The 19,944-nt window shown below is 56.1% G+C and overlaps 2 protein-coding genes across 3 annotated transcripts in view; one reads left to right on the top strand and one right to left on the bottom strand.

Moving 5' to 3' along the window:
* Nucleotides 1–11,520, top strand: part of WDR25 (WD repeat domain 25) — a 140,430-nt gene extending 128,910 nt beyond the window's left edge. Inside the window, exons 4-6 of the mRNA XM_007455636.1 lie at nucleotides 7,987–8,157; nucleotides 10,586–10,726; nucleotides 11,299–11,520. Of these exons, the coding sequence (XP_007455698.1) occupies nucleotides 7,987–8,157; nucleotides 10,586–10,726; nucleotides 11,299–11,520 (534 nt within the window). The remainder of the gene's footprint in view (nucleotides 1–7,986; nucleotides 8,158–10,585; nucleotides 10,727–11,298) is intronic.
* Nucleotides 11,521–17,815: 6,295 nt separating this feature from the next.
* BEGAIN (brain enriched guanylate kinase associated) overlaps nucleotides 17,816–19,944 on the bottom strand; it is a 30,623-nt gene continuing 28,494 nt past the window's right edge. The window contains exon 6 of one of the 2 annotated variants that reach the window (XM_007455634.1): nucleotides 17,816–19,268. In XM_007455634.1, the coding sequence (XP_007455696.1) occupies nucleotides 17,919–19,268 (1,350 nt within the window). In that variant the 3' untranslated portion in view covers nucleotides 17,816–17,918. The remainder of the gene's footprint in view (nucleotides 19,269–19,944) is intronic. The other variant, XM_007455635.1, reaches the window with a different exon arrangement.

The following is a 19,944-nucleotide window of genomic DNA, read 5'->3' as shown; positions in this document are numbered from 1 at the left end:
TGTACCAAAAAAAAAAAAAAAAAAAGTATATATATAATTTCTGTTTCTCTGTTGAAATCATCTCTCCATTTATTTCAAGGGTGTTCATCTCATTGAGGATTATTATTTAATAGCTGTTTAAATGTGTCTGATAATATGGGTCAAACATCTGGGTCACTTCAGGGTTGACATCTATGGTTTCTCTTTTCTCAAGGGTACTGTTTACATTTTCCTGGTTTTTGTGTGTCAAGTAATTTCAGAATATATCCTGCATATTTTGAACATTATGTTGTAAGATCCTGGGTCCTATTAAAATCCTGTAGAGAATAGTGATTTGTTTGTCTTAACAGGCAACCAAGCCTGTTAGATTCCTTCTCTCCTGTGGTCAGTGGCTCCATTTTCAGTTCTGTATTCAAAACCTTTGTTATGCGGAGCCACTAAAGGGTTAGTTTCAGACTGAGGCAGCAGTTATATGGTACTCCACTTCTCAAAGCTTTAGCTGTGCCCCTTTGGCCATGTTCCATGCACGTGTAGCTTAGGGATTGTCCTGCGATGTGTGTCAGTTCACATACAGAAGTAGAGGATCCCTTCTCAGCTATCTCCTCTTTGGAATTTCTCCCACACTGCCTGGCTCCCTGGGCCTCCTTTCCTGGTTCTTCTGCCCAGAGCAAAGGAGTTCTTTCAGAATGTTAGCCTTCTCCCTTGTCACACAGTGTCCATAACCGGGATCCCTTTCAAAGCAAATGGGCCAGAGAAGATAGAGGAAAAAATGACATGAATTTCCGTCCCTTTTCCCAGTTCTTCTATTCAGGTTTTTTTCCCTTCTGGCTTTTAGGTATTTGTGCTGCACTGCCAGAGCTGTTGGGATTGGCATCAGGGCAGGGCTAGGAGAGCAAGGAGATATTTTAAAAATTTCACCCGATACTCTCTGGCTTACAAGGACCCATTTTCTTGTTCCTCTGGCCAGGATGATGGATTTATTTCAGAAGTTTTGCTGTCCATGTCGACTATGTAATTCCTTGATTCAGTCTGTCTGTGGGTCAACATCAGGAGTTAAAAGACAAAAAAAGCTCCCTCAAACCCCCAAAGTAAAAACTAAAACAAACCAACAAAAAACTAGAACCTTACCTGTCATATAGGTCTTTCTTCAAACTTTGACTTCCCTCTTCAACCTGTCAGCTGTTATTTACTTTTCAAAATCTTCAGGTAGTTGCTTCTTGAATTTCGTCCAGAGTTTTTAGTTGTAATTTATGAAAGAGAGTGAGAGACCATAGTGGGTTTGCTCCATTTTGGTTTAAAACTAGATTTTGTTCATTTAAAAAATTCAGTCTTTTTTCTCTCCAGTATGTTTTGAAATTTTCAATTGCTATGTTCTCTAGTTTCAGTAATGTTCTCTTTTGCAGTGTCTCATCTGATGTTAATCCCATCTAATATAGCTTTTCCTCAAACATTGTGCATTTCATCTCTAGAAATTCAGTGAGGGGCTCATACATCCTCCGTGTCTCTACTAACCTTGGTCAGTCTTCCTTCTACCTTCTTAAACATATGTTATGTATAGTTGTAATGACCATTGTAATGCCTTGCTCTGTCATCTGTGTCACTTGTGGGTTTAGAGACCAGAATCTGAGTGTTGTGCTTGATCATTGTTTCTAGACTTCTTCTGTGGACAGAGCTAAGAAATGTTTTTCTTGTTAAGGAAAAAAATACATCATTGTTAAAAAAAAAAAAAATATATATATATATATATATATATATATATATATATCATTATTTATGCTGACTTGTCCAATTCAAATTTAGCATTACAGAATTTTTCTTTAGCTTCTTTGTTTTTATATGTTTTTGATCTCTTTTAAACTGAAAATTTTTATTTCTGTCTTCCTCACCACAATTTTTTGGGTGGATGTGGACACTAGCAATGTAATGACTGAAAACAATTGAAGATTTCTCACAGTTCTTTTTGTCCACAAGGTATATCCAATTAGGGTTTACCATCAGATTACTGGTTTTCTGTTCATAATGTATATTCAACTGAGGATCTGCCTTAAACTACTATGCTTTAATGTCTCTTAAAATAAACCCCATTTGTGTGATTAAGCTACCAACTAAATACATGTTTAGTTTCATTTGCTTAATTTTGCTTTCACATTCTAGAGCCTGCTTTTTAAGTTAATTTTGTTGTATAATTTTATAAAATACGTACATGGTTCTGGAGAAGGGATTGGAAAACTACAGCCCATGGGCCCAGTCTGGCCTACGGCCTGTTTTTGTATGGTCCTTGAGTTAAGAATGATTTTTACATTTTTAAATGGCTGTAACACACACACACACACACACACACACACACACACACACACACACACACAGAAGAGAATGCAACAGTGACTAAATGTAGCTTCCAAATCCTAAAATATTTACTGTCTGCCCCTCTATAGAAATCCCCTACTTTCTGCCTCTAGCCCTGTCTCCCCCATTCTATCCTCTCCCCTCTAGAGGCAGTCTGACTGATTTATTTATTTAGTTTCTGGTTTATCTTTCTACTGTTTTTATGGAAGCAAACACAAACCTCTCGTATTTATTGTACGCCCTTTTTCTCTCCACCTTGCTTTTGCACTGAGCAGTACCTCCTGGAAGCCAGCCCACAGCAGGCGGGGAGATGGGCCTCACTCTTTTTTACAGCAGCACACATGGTATTCCAGAGTGTGTCTGGACTGATGTCTGTTTAACTGGTCCCTTCTTGTACATTTGGGTTATTTCTGCTTCTTTAATTTTACAAGTAGTGCTGCTTTCAGCGGCTTTGTGCTTATGTTTTCTGGTGTTTGCTGCTGTAACTTTGGGATCAGTTCCTACAAGTTGGTTTGCTGGGTTATGTATATTGCCGAGTAACAAGGCACATGCTGTTTTGCTTAGTGTCACCCAAATTCTCTCCATAGGGACTGTACCATTTTGCATTTCTGTCAGCAGTGTGCAAAGTAAGTAATGCCCAACAGCCACCTAACGGAGTGTGTTGTCAAACTTCTGGCTTTTCTAATCTGACAAGTAAGAAATGATATCTCCACGTAATTTAAAATTTCATTTCTTATGAGCAAGATTGAAGGACCAGTTACATTCCCTCTCATATGAACTCTCTGTTCACTTCTCTTGCCCATTTTTCTGTAGAGCTCTTGGTCTTTTTCATCGATTTTTAGACCCTGTCTGTGTATTAGGGACAGTGACCTTTTCCTCTAATATAAGTTGCAAATATCTCTCCCATTTCTTTTTTATTTTTCTTAATTATTTACCTGTTTTTTATGCCATGCAATAGTGTTTATTATTATTATTACTACTACTATTATTTTCATGTAGCCAGATTTATGCATCTTTTCTCTTATTGCTCTGGCCTTGGAGTGATAACCAGGGAGGTTTCCCCTACTCTCAGATTGTAGAAAAATTCAGTCATACTCTCTTTTCATATTTGTATAGTTTCTTTTGTTTTAATATAAATTTGTTTTTTTTTAAAAAAAATTATCCACAGAGCACTTTTGGTGTACACTATCCCATGTGATTGGCTACTTTTACTTGTGTGATTTTAAACCGTAGAAAGGGGCTCTTTACTCACCTCTCCGGTTTGCCATTGTGCAGAGACTCCTCACATCTTAGAATTTGAAGAGACCAGTATATTCAAGGGGAAGGAATTGAAATTTGGGGAGAAGGGACTTGCCCAAGGACTCCCAGCCCCATCCCAGGGACTAGCTCTGGCCGGCCTGGGAAACGGTTTATGAGCATCTGCTGTGTGCTGGCCTCTTGGCCAGGCCTGTCACCGTCCTTCACGCCCAAGCTGTAGGTCCTGCTATTAGCCCCACCTTATAGGTGTGGAGACTGAAGCGCTGAGAGGTGAGCTGCCTGCCCAGCGGCACGCAGCCAGTGATAGGCCATCAGGCTCAGATACCCGGGTGTCTGCCTGAGAGCTTGGCCCTCCCGCCTCCGGATGTCTGGTGGTGGCATGCATGTGCTGAGCCCTTCCCCCCCCCCCCCCCCCCCCACGGTCTTGGAGGTCCTTGGTGGATGAGGTGTCCTTGTCTCCACGCCGAGGGCCATGGAGGGCCCTGTGAATGAACATCATCACCCAGGGCGCCTGCTGGAGCTGGTGGCAGCAGGTCCACGTGCATTGCCTCAGCCCCAAGGGCCCGCCTGTTACTGGCAGCCAGAGGCCTTTCAAGTTGTCCTTTCGTTCGTCCATCCATTTGTTTATCTGCTCATTCACTTATCCCGCCCTTAATTCAGCACAACTTACTGATGCCTGCAGTGTGCAGACCCAGTCCTGGCCAAGGGTGCCCCAGAAATGTGACAGGCATCTGTCCCCAGGAACTCACAGTCCTGTAGGGTGGGCAGGTGGCCTCAGCCATCCTGGGGGGCCCAGAGCAGTGTCTCCCTCACTTTCCCTCCAGGCTTGGGTGCAGAGGACTGGCCGGGCTGGAGGAGGGGGGGAGCTGGGCCCCCAGCCTCCCTCCTTCTGGGGTCCAGCAGTGCATAGACGCGAGAGGCTGCCTTGTTGTCCAGTCCAGGCCCCTGATGGTGATGACTCAAAACCAGCCGCGGAGCGGGCAGGGATGCCCCAGGCACACAGTGAGTCAGCAGCGGGCCAGGACCGGATCCTGGCCCCCAACCCCGCGCACGGCCCGGGGAAGGGAAAGGTGAGCCTTCGGATGAATCCAGAGCAGCCCAGAGTTACCCAGGTCTGTTTGGTGGGCCAAGCAGACAAGATTTTAAGGATATTAGGTGATTTTCATCACACCTGAATGTGTCTTGATCACGTCTTCCATTTTTCCCAAAGCCGTAGACTTTTGGCCAAGTGTCTACAACTGTCTGCCGACAGAGGACCTGGTTGCCAGAAGAGTCTGAGTGAGGTTCCCTCTGGATCCAGCTAGTTAGGCCCTGTAGCGCTGTCCCACGCCCCTGGGATGGGACGTACCAGCTGTCGGTGTAATTAAGGTTGCCATAAAACCCACCAGCTAGACACACAAATGGCTCCTCTGCTGTTTCCCGGAGCAGCAGCAGTTGTGAAGGCAAGTAAATCATGTTCAGCGGCAATCACTTCAAAGGTCAGCCTTCCACTTACAGCAGCGCTATTGGCAGGGATCGCCCGTAACACGGCTTGTTTCCCGGCCATTCGATTTTACGACACCCTAATGAATTGGTCCATTTCCATCCATTCTCAGGAAGTGTACAGAACAAGCGTTTTCGTTCTCGTGGAAAAGGCAGGTGGTGTGTCGGTGGGCACGTGGGTAGTTCTGCCGGGGACAGGCCGAGGCCCCTGGCACATTGCTTCTCTGGGCCTTCGCACCGCCCTCTGGGAGCAGCTTCCTCCTGCTGCCATCAGGAGATGATTTCTGTGAACCCCCTGGCCTGTGGCTGGAACTCAATGGGCCCTCCTCTTCCTCCAGGCTTTCCTGGGTCAGTGTGTTTCCTGAGTGCGTGTGGGGATCCAGGTGCCGCCGCTGGAGAGGGGTTCAGGTGCCCATGGATGTCACGGTCCTGCCCATTGGCAGCCACTCCCTATGGGCTCTTGGGGCTGTGTCCCCGCCGCCCGGGAGGAGACGTGCCTCAGTGCACAGGCCACATCTAGGGACGTGACTTGGGCTGGACTTATCCCTCTCCCGGCACTCGCTGCCCCTGCCGTCCTTGATTCCCTGCTCCTCGCCTGGACTGTGGTGATGGGGAGGGCGTCGGGAAAGGCGGCAGGAAGGCCTTCAGGCCCCATGTGGCCTTGGCAGATGGAGGCCTGGGGCTGCTGGTGGAGAGGGTGGTTTAAGTTAAGTGGTGGTGACCGTGGCGCTGGGGATGAGAGGTGGGGATGGATCGGGAGCCATGACGACGGGCCTTGCTCCCTCCCCTCCCTTCTCTTCCCACCAGAGCAGATTCCAAACCCTGCCCTGGGATGGCGCTGTTCCTTGAGTCGGGATGTTGTGCACTTTGAGTCGGGATGTGCACTTATCAGAGCACATGTTGGGGACGCTGGTGGTCCATGTACCCTCCCAGGCCCTAGACCGCTGCCCCAGCTCCAGACTGGGCAGGCCAGAGCATCTGCCAGCAGCACAGCTCTTATGCCCCTCCTGGCAGGGGATCTGGAGCTTTCCTTCCAGTCCACACTCCAGGAGACTCATGGCTACCTGGGAGAGCAAAGGGGGCATGTGGGATCCTGGTGCACAGAGTGGGAGAGGAAGGGAGGGAGGTAGGTGGGCAGTTCCACGCTGCCTGGGGTGCAGCTACACAGGCTGGCCAGTGTTCAGAGGCCTGCAGGGCTGTCCTCACTTTTCTACCCCTGGACTACTCCTCAGGCTCCAGGGGCCCCACCCTGAAATCGCCCTAGCTGAGGGCTGCTTCCGAAGAGGCTCAGAGATGGTAATCGTTTGTTCCCCACCCTCCCCCAGGAATTTGACCCAGCATTTACTGAGTCAGGACTTGGCCAGCAGGAGACAGGGATGTGGGCCCCAGAGAAGCACCACACCCTGGCCCTGTGCCCTGGAGCAAACCCCTGCATCTCTCTGAGCCTCAGTGTTCCTCATCTGGAGAATGGGTCTCAACATACCCCTCTGTCTAAATTGGATTTATGGAGTGCTGCATTTAATGTGAATTTGACTTATATATATTTGAAAGAGGATGATAGAAAATCTATGTCTGAAACATTTTGAAAGTTTGTAAACTCCAGTTTTTATTTTACTAATTTTTTTAGTTACTTACTATTTAAAAGTATGTTTATTTATTTATCTTTGGCTGCTTTGGGTCTTCGTTGCTGCGCGTGGGCTTTCTCTAGTTGCAGTGAGCAGGGGCTACCCTTCCTTGATGTGTGCGGGCAGTGGTTTCTCTTGCTGCAGAGCACAGGCTCTAGGCACCGCAGGCTTCAGTAGCTGTGGCGCACGGGCTTAGTTGCTCTGGGGCATGTGGGATCTTCAGGGACCAGGGCTCGAACCCATGTCCCCTGCCTTGGCAGGCGGATTCTTAACCACTGTGCCACCAGGGAATCCCTAAACTCCACTTTTTTTTTTTTTTCGTTTTAACATCTTTATTGGGGTATAACTGCTTTACAATGGTATGTTAGTACACTTTTTAAGTAAGTGTGAAGACAGCTCGTTTCACGGCGGGCTGCCGAGGTGCCGGAGAGCTGTGTTTATGCTGTGGCCACATGGTGGCGCCCTGGGAGCTGGTAAACAGGCCGCCAGACCCGGCAGGCGGCCCGAGGCACTGTGCCCGCGGCCTGTTGCTCACTATTGCAATTTAAAGTCGTGTTGCCCAGGAGTTTACTGCATGGAGGTACGTGTTAGTCCGGGTGCTGGGACCTCCACCCTGACCCTGCCCAGCCCAGTTGCTGTAGGCTGGAAGGGTCATGTGAGAAAACGCCCTGAAGGAAGCGGAACAACAGCTTGCCGCTTAATTGTGTTAGTTTAGAGACAGGAGGCTGTGGAATGTTGGTGATGACGTAAGAAAGAAAGAGGGTCTTTAAAGCTAACTTACATGCTGCGGTTCTGGCTCCGTGGGCCCGAGAACACTGGCTCCCACGATGCACTTATCACTCCAGGGACGTTAGGCTGAGGCTCTGAAAGCTGTGAATTACGTGACCTCTTCAGAAGCAAGACCCTCACACAGCGTATGGCCCTGGTATTGATGGGCATCACTGGTGCCTTTAGGTGCCCTTGGCTAGGCGTGGGCCCTTCCCTAAGCTCTCCTTCGCTGGGCCCCCGCTGCTCTCCAGGGGACCAGTCTGACTGGGGAGATCTTCATGCCTCCCTGGGCCCACGCGCCAGTGGGTGTGGGGAGGGCGTGGGACGCAAGAGGACTGCCCACTCTGGAGGTATCATGGGGCAGGTCCTGAGGTCACCCCGCGGCAGCCCCACCTCCACGCTTGGGCTCCTCAGCCTGGGGGCGCGTTTTCCAGCACCAACCTCTCCAAACTCTCCAGCCCTCGGGGCACTCAGTGGCCCTCCCTGTGCCCCTGGGGCCCACCGGCATGACGGGTGCCCACTCTTGCAGGTGGTGAGAAGCTACAAGGCCACCATCCAGCAGACCCTGGACATCCTCTTCCTCCGGGAAGGCTCCGAGTTTCTGAGCAGCACAGATGCTTCGAGCCGGGACTCTGCCGACCGCACCATTATAGCCTGGGATTTCCGGAGCTCCGCCAAAATCTCCAACCAGATTTTCCACGTGAGAAACCCTGTTTGGCGTTGCTTTCAGTTTCAGGGTGCATCCGTGTAGTCCCAGGCTGTCTGGGGCTCCAGGGCACTTCTGCAGAGATGGTTCAGCACACGGGACCTTGGGAGACAGATGGGCTGCCTGAAATCTGTAGGGTCGGGGAAGGCAAAATGCAGGTCCAGGCTTGCCCAGAGAACCTTCCACTGGCTCCCAGATCGGAGTGACTCCCTAACGGTCCTCTCACTCGTCCTCCGCCCAGCACAGCCTGGCCCCGGGGTAAGCGTGTTGAGGGGCGGCCCGGTCCAGATCCACGGGAATGCGGATGCACCCCCGAGACACCCCTACCCTCCCTCCGCCACCCCAGCCAACCTGCAGGGTTCCACCTTGCCCTGGCTCAGTGGTTTTGGCAGGGGCTGTGACTCAAGGGTTCAAGCAGGGACCCCAAAGGTAGACCACCTGCATTAAAATCCTGCATTCACCACTTACAAGCAGAGGGCCTGGGCACATTATTTACCCTCTTTGATTCTCATTTTTCTCTTCGTAAACTGAGGGTGAGAATGTTTCTTGCCTCATAGAGTGGCTTTGAGAATTAAAAGACATAAATACTTATAAAGAATCTAGCACAATGCCAGGCACAGGGAGTTCTCCATTAAATGCACTACCTGTCACCACCCCCACCTCTATTACCATCACCACTATCATCAGCATCACCTTTAGTACCATCACCATCTCCAACACCATCACCACCATCATCCTCAATCATCACCATCACCCTCACCACCATCATTATCATCACCGCCATCACCGACATCACTATCACCACTCACCGTCGTCTTTTAAGATTTCAAATCAGCTATGGCTAATCTCTTTGGTGCTGCCACCCTGAATTTAAAAATATATGTCAGGTGTATATATACACCATCTTCCTCTCCCTGCTTTTTCCCTTGTTCTTAGAGGATTCTAAGTGACCCTGAGCCAACCTGCCTCTAGACCTTCACTTCAGGGTTCTAGTGCAACCCACTGAGAACGATAAGCCCTGGGAGGGCCCGGAGGGGCATGTCTAGCCATTGGGGCGTCCTGCCTCTGATGGCCCTGCAGAGACCAGGGAAGCAAGTGAGGTAGAGAAAGTGCTGTGTGCCTGAGCCACCAGCCCTCCTAGGGTCACACCTCCTCACCTTCTGTGCAAGCAAGCAGGCATTCTGCCTGGTAGCATCACACCAGGAGCTCATTATCAGGTTACCATGTGCCTCGGACAGCACATTAGTCTGCAGCCATGGTTCCAACTGCTCCTGATGTCGCCCTCTGAATTTGGGCTCATTTAGAGGCTGTGGCTTCAGGACATCACCTAGAACACGGAACACGTACAATGGAGTAGGGAGCTTTTAGGGGTGTTTCTGTGTGACCGAGCCTGTTAAACAGTGAGATTTCCCCTCCTGTTTGGAACCCCTTGTGCAGGCGTTTACCTCCCCGCTTGGGCAGTCACCTTCTCACTTACTATGTGTTCTGGCTGTGCGGGACCCTGGGCTGGGCCCGGGACCCTCGGCGGCTCACTGTGGAGGTGGGGAGATGGGCGTGTGGATTCGTTTTCTATCGCTGTGTGACAAATTACAAATTACCATAAACCTGGTGGCTTAAATCAATAGAAATGTATTCTTTCAGTGATGGAGGCCAGAAGTTTGTAAAAAGTATCACGGGGCTGAAATCAAGATGTTGTCAGGGCCCGCTCCCCTTGGAGGCTCGGGGGAGCGTCTGTCCCTTGCTTCTTCCAGCTTCTGGTGATACTGGCTTGTGGCTGCATCGCTCCAGTCTCCGTGCCAGCATCTTCAGGTCTCTCTCTGCTCCGTCTTCACATCGCCTCCTCTGTGTGTCTGATCTCCTCTGCTTCCCTTTTATAAGGGTGCATGTGATTGCATTTAGGGCAGTAATACACGATAATCTCCTCATCTCAAGAACCTTAAGTTAATTATATCTGCAAGCTCCCACCGCCTTTTTTTTTTGGACATACAAGGTGACATTCACAGGTCCCAGGAATTAGGACATGGAAGTATTTGGTGGGACATTTTTCAGTCTACTCGAAAGGCCGTGAGCCGAGGAGTGCAGGGGGCCCCTAGAAGCCGGAAAAGACAAGGGAACAGATTCCCCCCTAAAGACTCCAGAAGGAGCAAAGCCCTGCTGGCATCTTGAGTTTAGTTATAGCCCAGAGAGACCGTTTCGGACTTCTGACCCCCAGAACTGTAAGATAATAAATGTGTGTTGCTTCAAGCCACGAAATTGGAGGCATTTTTGTTACAGCAACAGCAGGAAATTCACACAGACCCCTGAGCCAAGGTCTGGGCAGAGGGCCCGAGGCCCCACGGGCAGAGTTTGGGGGGTGAGTCCGTCAGAGGCAGAAGCCCAGTTGGGAGCCTCCTCCACCCTCTCTGTGGCCCTGCTTTCTCAGGAGAGGTACACCTGCCCCAGCCTCACCTTGCACCCGAGGGAGCCTGTGTTCCTGGCGCAGACCAACGGCAACTACCTGGCACTCTTCTCTGCCGTGTGGCCCTACCGGATGAGCAGAAGGCGGCGCTACGAGGGCCACAAGGTACCTCGTCCCTGTCCCCCAGGTGGAAAAGTGTCCCACTGACAACGCCAGCAAGGGGCTTGCGGCCCCTGAGGGCATGGACCCTCTGTCCAGGCAATTTGTATTTTCTGTTTCCCGGGTGACCCCATGCCACGTGGCCTGGTGTCCACTCTAGGCCCCGGGCCACATCTGGGCAGGGACAGTTTCATTGATCTGTCAGCTCACGTGGACAGGTCACGGGGCTTGGGGAGGGGCGCAGGACGGAACAGGAGTGGGGCTGTTTCTCCATCTGCCCCCTTTCCCTGCTGAGGGCTGCCTCATGGGGCAGAGCCAGTGGGAACCCAGCGCCTGGCGCGGAGGCCAGACGCCATCAGCTGTGCTAGAGCTGGGCTGTCTGGATTACACTAAACCAGCCTTGTGACACAGGCCGATGCCGGGGCTCTGGCCTCAGGGCAGGAGCTCGGCCGCTGGGTGTGAGGCCCAGCCTTGCTCCTGGCCGGCTCTGGGCCCCAGCCCGCTCCCCTGTGGGAGGGGCAGGTGAGGCCATGCGCCCTGTGCCGCGTGGCCTGCTCACCCCGCGTCACCCTCTGCAGGTGGAAGGCTACTCAGTGGGCTGCGAGTGCTCTCCAGATGGTGACCTGCTGCTGACGGGCAGTGCCGACGGCCGGGTCCTGGTGTACAGCTTCCGCACCGCCAGCCGCGCCCGCACGCTGCACGGGCACACGCAGGCCTGTGTGGGCACCACCTTCCACCCCGTGCTGCCCTCCCTCCTCGCCACCTGCTCCTGGGAGGGCGACGTTAAGATCTGGCACTGAGCCTCCCAGCGCGGAACCTTCCAGACACCGGCCGGGGTGGGTGGGTGTGCGTGATGAGGAGGCTCTGAGGTTGGCTTCGGGGTCAGGCTCAGGTGGCCGCTGCCTTCTCCACCCTCTGAGCCTCAGCGTCCTCATCTGTAAAGTGGGGACAAACACCCGTGTGTCTCGGGGTTCCGAGGACTGCGTGAGCGAAAGCGCCTGGCACGGTGCTGGTGATGCTCAATAAACGTGAGTGTTTTGCTCTTTCTTAGGTTATTTCAGCGACAAATACGTATCGGCTCCCCACTCGCAGGCCTGCTGGAGCTTGGAGACAAAAACTGGGGTGGGAGCTGGAGGGGGGGCAGCCCCCGGGGGCTCTGGGTCCAGGTCTGCCTGACCCCCGTCTCACGGGGCCTGCTCAGGCGCGGGCCGCCCTCTCCCTCCCCCGAAGCGTGGCCAGCGGGGTCCCCGGGTTTGTCCGAGCCCTGGGCCATCTGCGCTCCTCCTTGCCCACTGCCTGTCAGGTGTGCGCGCTGCCCACGGGGGTGCGTCTGCCCCGGGGGAGGGAGCAACGTGGAGAAGCAGAGGTCCCTTGAGGAGCCTCAAGGAGCCCTAAGCCCCAGGAGCACCAAGATCCACCGATGGGTGAGGGTGGGGACCAAAGGTGCGCACGTCTCAGAACAGGGGCATCCCTGAAGCCTTGGAAGTCTCCCTGGAGGGGGCAGACCGTGAGCCTGTGAGGAGGGTGTCCCCGGCAGGGGGTCAGTGAGAAAACACAGGGGACCTGAGGAGGAAGCCACAGGAGCAGGTGGTGCCCAGCCTGGCCTCTCCAGAGCCTGGGCTCCAGGCCCGGCTCTGCTGTCATTGTAGCCGAGACCAAGTCGTATTTCCTCTCGGAGCCTCAGTTCCCCCCTCTGTAAAGTGGTGTCAGAATCCCCAGCCTGCAGGCTTGCTGTGAGGGTCCAAGAAGGTCAAGTGTGTGGTGGGTGTCAGCACCCTGGGAGCTCCAGTCTGGGGAGGGGAACTGGGCAGATTGGGAGGGGCTCTGGGGCTTGCTGGGGCTGGTGGCAAACATTTATTTCAGTGTGTCTAACTCACTCCCGGGCCCTTGGGAATCTTGGGGTCCACAAACAGGGCATCCCAAGCAGAGGGAAGGGCAGTGCAAAGGCCCTGAGGCGGGACTCATCCTGAGGGCCGACCCCTTTTCTGTCCTTCGTCCTCGTCCCCTGCAGTCAGCACGAAGCCTGGCCTGCAGTGGGTGTTGAGCGGATGCTGTGTCCCCGAGCTGGGCTGGAGAGGCCAGAGCCAAGCGCGTGGGTGGGTGGCGAGCATAGGATCCCGGGTGTCCCTCACACCAGGGAGGTGAAGAATGGCTTCTTTGGTGGAGCGAAAGATAACCGCACCCCGTGCTCAGCCCTGGCAGAAGTGGAGGCCCACACGGCGGGCTGCCCCAGCCTGAGCAGAGGGGAGGCTGAGTGTGCATCCACTCAGAGCCTGGGCAGGCAGTGGACACTCCTGCCTCGCCCCTCACGCCCCCAGGTGGCTTCGCCTGCTCTGAGTGGGGAGCTCTGTGACCTGTGAAGCCCGCCCTGGGGTCACTTCCTCTGTGAAGCCTTCCCAGGTTACGGCTGCCTCCCGCTGCCCCCTGTGCTGGGCCTTTCTTCCCCCCGCACCCCGCTCCTTGAGGGCTCCGAGTGTAACAGGCGCCCTGAGCCCCATCCCCTCCTGACGCTGCCTCCCAGCGTGCGTGCTCAGTGCAGTGCAGACTTCCCGGGCTCGCAGGGCCCTGCTCCCGGCTGCATCCCTGGCCCCTGTGTGCAGGAGGCATTCTGTGAATAACTGCAGGTAAGACCTGCCCACAGGATGTGGGCTTTGGGATCAGACGGCCGTGGACTTCAACCCCGTCACCCCTTTTCGCTATTGTGCGGTCACAGCCAGTGCTGAGCAGCCCCGTGCCTCAGTGTCCCCTGCTGTAAACGAGAACTCATAGTACCCAGCTTGTGGGGATTCATGAGGTTGGGTGTGATAGCTCTCGGCAGGACGTGTATGCAGCAGGCGCTCAGGAGCCAGCAGTGGGAGTATCAGTATTAGCGATAATATTAGCATCAGTGTCAGCCCAGCCACTGGTGCAGGAGTTGAGCCAGTTCAGGCCAGAGGGCGCGGTTGGGTTCATCCTCAGACCTGGTCTGGCGAGGCCCTCTCCGGCCAGCTCTGGCTCACTCTCACGGCAGAAGCCCCCAGTGAGCTACTCCCACTTGACAAGTCTCAGGGAAGGCCTCTGACTGGCTGGCTTGTGTCACATGCCCGCCCCAGACCAGGGGTCCCTGGCCAGGCATAGCTGCCACTATGCAGCTGGAGGGGAGAGTGACGGGAGCCCCACAGTATTGTCATGAGGGTGTGTCCCCCCAGGTCCAGCCTTATCAGCCCCTTGGCAGGCATTTGTCGGATGGATTGACCACGTGTGAATGAACCCAGACACGGGCCGGGAGGGGAGGCTGTGCTCGTCTGGGGCGTACGGGGGCCTGGCCTTCCCAGGTGCCTCTCGCCCGCCTCTCCTGCCCGCACCTTGCATCCAGCCCCAGATCCTGGGGTCCAGACATCCCGCTTTCTAGCCCAGCCTGAAGCGGGCGTTTTTCTGCCTTCCTTGATGTGGAGTGTCTACTGAGTGAGAATTTCATCACGTGGTTTGCTGACTGCTCTCCCCACTGTGATATGTTAATATGACCACTCATTTGTTTAGTGAGCATCAGTTACACACGTACTCAACTGGCATTGGCGTGGGTGCTGGGGTGTGGCCAGGGGACGACCTCCCTGTCCACTGAGCTGCCCGGCCCCTCCCCTGTGCTGAGTCCACACCCTGGCTACCTGCAGCCCTGTGGGATTTGGGGCCAGGACACCATGGGTCCCAGACCCATCACCTGCTTGCATGGGGCCTTTGTGGGCTGGTACCCTTTCGACTTCTCTTGGGGCAAACACCAGCCAAATCTCTGTCCTTGGAGGCCGTTTCTTTACCACACTGGTCACCTTGAGCCAGCCGAAGCTCTGACCCTCCTGGGACAGGGATATCCAGGTATCCCCAGACACCACTGTGCCTGCTTCTTAGCACCCCTCCCCTGTGGATTTGATTTCTTAACTACGTGCCCTGCAAGCCCTACCCCCTTCTTAGGTTATTTTACTGGGAAGAATGGCAGGTGCTCTCCGTACCCTGATCATCTGCAAGGCGTCTAGGAGTTCACCATTTGCAATTTGAAAATAAGAGAGCTAAATTTAGAAAGTATGGTGCAGGAATGAAAAAGGAGTGCGGGCTGCCCCTCCACCCACCTTCCCGGGGCTGAGTGCCTACCTCCGCCTCACCCATAAGTCTGAAACACAGATCTGAAGCCGTCGTGGGGGAAGAACGCTTCCATGTTTAGATGCCAGCGTGGCTGTGTCTGTTGCTGAGCGTGGCCGTGACTTTGCTGAGTGAGGCTGATGCCCGCAGCCCCCGTGAGGTGGCTGTGAGCCCCACCGTCCCGTTGAGGAAACCGATGCTCGGAGGGCAGAGGGACAGGCCCGGGACGTCTGTGCTCCTCCCCTCCCTCGGGACCCATCTCTGGCCCAGCCTGGGGCTCTCCGTGCAGTGGGACAGCCACCCGTCTCGAGGGCCCCTGGGAATCTCACGAGTCAGAGTCCTCAGGCTCCAGAAGGGGAAGCTGGCCCAGAGGGCCCAGGACTTGCCCAAGGTCACACAGCCCTGCACTGCCTGCTGTGGGTTGAGAAGAAACATGGACAGAAGGGTCGGTGGACGGCGGGTGCACAGCCAGGGTCCTGTTGGGAGTGAGGCAGGACCGGAGTGGAGCGAGGGGGGTGCTTGGTGAAGGAGGGAAGCCCGTGCCGGCTGCGGCTGGCTTCAGAGGCCACAGCAGGACAGCTCTGTGAGGCCTGTTGGCCACCCGCAGGGACAAGCAGTCAGACTCTGAAGTGCCCATGTAGGGGCCCGGCCTCCTGGGCCCAGACCGCAAAGTCCTCGGGGTTCCCAGCCCTGCTGTCCAGTCTCACAGCCCACGTGGTGCTGACGAGGCTCAGGGCCCCTCTGGGAGCGTCTCTGAGCGAGAGCCTGCTGGGTGCCAGGGGCCATGTGTTTTCCCCTCCACCCACCCATTTGCCCCCCAGTTCGGTGATGGTTGCTTCCCCACCTGCCCACAGGGAAACCGGGCCCCAGACAGGGGAGCTGACTCCGGAGCCTCTCCACAGCCCCTCCCCCACCAGGAGGCTGCTTCTCGGGGCGCATCTGCTCCTGGGGGTGGGCAGCCGGGCCTGCAGTGGCAGGTCAGGTGCAGGCACCCTGGAGCTACACGAAGCTGGGGGGGCCGGAGAACTTAAGGCGTGTGCACCTGGGCCGAGGTGGTCCCCTCCCAGTGGCAAGTGCCCAGGCCCTGGAAGAAGCAGACATAAAGCCCCCTGGAGGAGGGGCCCTCCATCCTAGGCCTTGCAGAACGTTCACAAGTACTTTCTCAAGGGCATCAAGGAGCATGCTCAAAGATAACTAGGCACACAAAGAAACAAGGCCACATGGGCAGGAACCAAGATAAACAGGTCTACACAGACCCCACCTGATGGACGTGTCAGGCCCAGACAGTGAGCCAGCTGTGCCGGCTCTGTTTAGGGAAACAAAAGACAAGCTTGGAAATATCTCCAGGGAATAGGAAACTATTAGAAAGTGGCATAGTGGTTTTGTAGAATAACCAGACAGAACTTCTAGAAATGGAAAACAATAACTAAAACTAAAAACTCGGTGGCTGTGTTTGGCAGCTGAATGGACGCAGCAGAAGAGAATTAGTGACCTGGAAGAATGCAGGTTGAGCACCGTGACACCAAGGTGTGGGTCTTAAGGAGGCAGGGACACAGAGGTTCTGATGGCAGTCCCACGAGGGAAGGGTGCAGAAATAGTTTAAGAACAGCTGAGGATTTTCCTCCACTACTGAGATACACCAATCCACAGATACAAGACTCCCTGTGAATTCCCAACAGGGAGAAATCCACAGCGAGACACACCTCAGGGAAACTGCAGAAAACCAGTCAAAGCGAAGATCTTCCGCAGGTGGAGAGAAAAAGACAGATGAGCGCCAGAGGAACAACTCCTGGGAAGGGGGGGGGACTGATGGCGAGTCCCACCCCAGCAGGAAGCCAGGGGACATCTCTGTGCACTGAGGGTAAGAGACCCCCGCTGACATTCTCCCCAGTGAGAATATCCTTCAGAAATGGGGAACTTCAGAGGATGGCGAGTCCCACCCCAGCAGGAAGCCAGGGGACATCTCTGTGCACTGAGGGTAAGAGACCCCCGCTGACATTCTCCCCAGTGAGAATATCCTTCAGAAATGGGGCAAAAACTTCAGAGCAAAAAAAAAAAAAAAAAAAAAAAACCCAGGAGAGTTTGTCACCAGCAGAGCCGAACTAAAGGACGTCCTAAGGAAGCTTGAGGCAGAAGCAAAGTCTATAAGGAACATTGTATGAAATGGCAATAACAACGTTTAGTGGGTTGAGACGATGGAAGAATTCAAACACTGGACGACACGGTGCCAGGGCGGGGGAGGAGTGTTATCATCAGGCTGCCCTGGCCTCAGGGAGGGGAGGATGCGGGGGAGACACCCAGGGCCACACGTCCCGAGATCAAAAGGCAGGGGGGAGAAGAAACTACCCAAACCCAAATTCTTTCCACCGACGTCTTTTATTAATGAATGCAAAATACAGTACTGAGACGGGGCATGCATCACAGACGACAGGAAAGCAAGCTACAGAACCCGGGGTCGGAGGGCCTCATTACATCTGAGGTAGAGCGAGGTGGTGCCGGGGAGCGGGACACTGGGGGGACGAGCACCGGCCCCACTTGGGACTACGGACCACGGGGGAGCTGGGGGGTGGTCGGTCGTCGGCCACGCGGCAAGAACAGCTGAAAACGTTACACATCCCTCCACCCGTTCCAGTCCCCCTCTTTGTGGACAGAGCGTCAGGGTTCCCTTGTCACTGGCTGGCGGGGGGTCTCCGCAGGACACAGTCCTTCCCTCTGAGGGGCAGGCCCCACTCACCCTCACCCGAAAATCAAGGAGCATCGCGTCGAAAACGCCTAGGCCGCCATCTAGGGAGCTGGAGGCTGAGTGCGTTAAGAAAGACCCTTTTGCTCTATAAAAATAGTTGCACTTTATAAAAGGGGGGATGCTCATCTCCAGTGGGGAAGGAGGTTGCTGTGTGAGAAACGGTCCACCGTGGCGGTGCGGGGGGCGGACGAGACACGTGGGTGGGGTGGCCTCCCCCTCCCCCCGCCCCAGGCTCAACGGGGTCCTCGTTTGCGGGGCCGGGAGGATGGGTGTCAGGGAGGCGAGGCAGCACCCCTCGGGACCCGGTGTGCGGGGTGGCCACGGCCGAGGCCTGCACGCGGGTGCTCAGTTGAGCAGGGTTCCGTAGAGCTGGGCTTTTGTGAGACTGTCCTTGCGGCTGAGCCCCGAGCCGCCAGTCCGAGGGAAGGCGGGCTGGGGGCTGAGGCGGGCACCGGGGTGCATCTCCGGGGAGGCCTCCATGGAGCTGGGCTCCAGGGAATCCCTGGAGCTCCGGGGGCTGTGCTCGGGCTCGGGGCTGCCGCCCGCCCCACAGAGCTGCACCCCGAGCCTCTCCCGCTCCCCCTCGCCGGCCGCGTAGCTGGGCAGGGGCTCAGCCGAGCGGCCGGGGCTGAGGCTCAGGTCGCCGGCCGCCCGGAGGTAGCGGGGCTCGGCCAGGTGGCCCTGGGAGAGGTCATCGCCCTCCGAGAAGCTGTCAGCCTTGTAGCTGGCATAGAGGGGGCTGGCGCGGCCCTCGGCCTTCTCGCCCGGGCCGCCTCCGGCCCCAAAGTAGCGGTCGTTGAAGCCGCCGGGCGAGGCGCGGCCGGGGGCGGCGGCGGCGGCGGCCGGGAAGGGGTAGGCGCCGATGTCCTCCACGCTCAGCGGCCGCCACTGGCCGCGCACGTCCTCTGCGGCCAGCCGGGCCGACCCCGGCTTGGCCCGCAGGTTCCACAGGTTGGGGGGCATCAGGGCGGGCTGGGGGCCGGGGGAGACCGGGAAGCGGTAGGGCTCGGCGGGGTACGGCGACACAGTCCTCGCGAACCCCGGGGCTGCCTCGGCCTCGAGCGGGGCGGCCACTGCGGCCGCGGCCGAGGCATAGCGTGGGCCGCTCCCGTAGGCCGCCGGCGGCGTGCGGCCGAAGAGCTCGTCGCGGCTGCTCAGGTAGATGGCCTGCTGCGAGGCGGTGAGCGTGCTGGCCTGGGCGTGCTCCTTCTCCGACGCGGCGCTGAAGCTCGAGTAGGAGCTGGACGTGGGCAGCGAGGCCGCGTAGCCCCCGAAGGCCCCGTGCCGGTAGCCCGCGGGGTAGGCCGCCGCCTCGGGCTCCTCCTCCTCGGCCGCGCTGTCAGTGGAATTCTGGGCCCGCAGGAAGCCCACGTCGGTCACGGGCCCGTCCGCACTGGGCCGCCGGTCACGGCGCCGCTCCTCGGGGCAGTAGAGGGCCGTGTCGCTGCAGTAGATGTCCCCCTTGTAGGGGGGCCGGGGGCCCGGCTTTTCCAGCCTGTCGCGGAAGGCCAGGTCACGGGTTGAGGCATCCGACAGATGGGAGGACAGGCTGCCGGGGTCTGGCTTCTCCAGCACCTTGGCGAGGACGCAGGGGGGGACACTGTCAGCGTAGGCCGGGCGGCAGAGCGGGGAGGGCAGGCTGCAGCCTTGCTTCTCCATGTGCAGGCTCACGTGCTCCTGGAACTCTGAGGGCAGCTAGAATGGGACGCCGCGAGGAAGAGGAGGGGACGGGGGTCACGGTCAGCCCCGGACCGGCAGCCAAGGCTGACCCACCGGAGACCTGCCCAGGCCCTCTCTAATGCCACCAGCTGGAGCCGACGCCCGGGATGCTCTATTTCGCAAGCTCCCGGGATGTGCCTGTGAACCCCTGGTCACCGCCACCCACCCCGGCCCACTCCAGTGGGGCACCGCAGAGCCTGGAGGCTGGAACCCGGCTCTGACTCAGGCCTCTCTTGGGCCTTCCCCGGAGGGGCTGACTTGCCCTCCCAGCCCCAGGGTCTCTGGGAGGGCACCCCCGGCCCACGCACGCGGCCTGGGTGCTCCCAAACCAGACAGACTCAGAAACAGATGCAATGAAGATTGAGGGCCAGGCGCCCAGCGGTTTCCGCAGGAGCGCCTGGTGCCCTGTGGGGGGCGTCCCGCTACTGTTTGATCTATTTTGTGAGCATCTTAGGTGTGGCCCAGGCTCAGGCAGACGGAGGGTGGAAAGGCCTGGGTGAGGGGAAGGGCGGCCTGGCTGGGGTGGGAGCCCTGGGTCCGAGGCTGGGCCCGGTGGCCTTGGCCCAGTGACTCCCGTGTGAAGCCAGTTTCTTATCTCTGAAATGAGCACTGTTAGGAATTGTACCCAAACCAAACCACAGGGTTTCGGGGG

Source organism: Lipotes vexillifer, unplaced genomic scaffold (genome assembly GCF_000442215.2).
Source record: "Lipotes vexillifer unplaced genomic scaffold, Lipotes_vexillifer_v1.1 scaffold584, whole genome shotgun sequence".
In the NCBI taxonomy this organism is placed as follows: Eukaryota; Metazoa; Chordata; class Mammalia; order Artiodactyla; family Lipotidae; genus Lipotes; species Lipotes vexillifer.
Note: the sequence above shows the minus strand (reverse complement) of the source record. Positions and strands in the feature narration are given on the sequence as shown.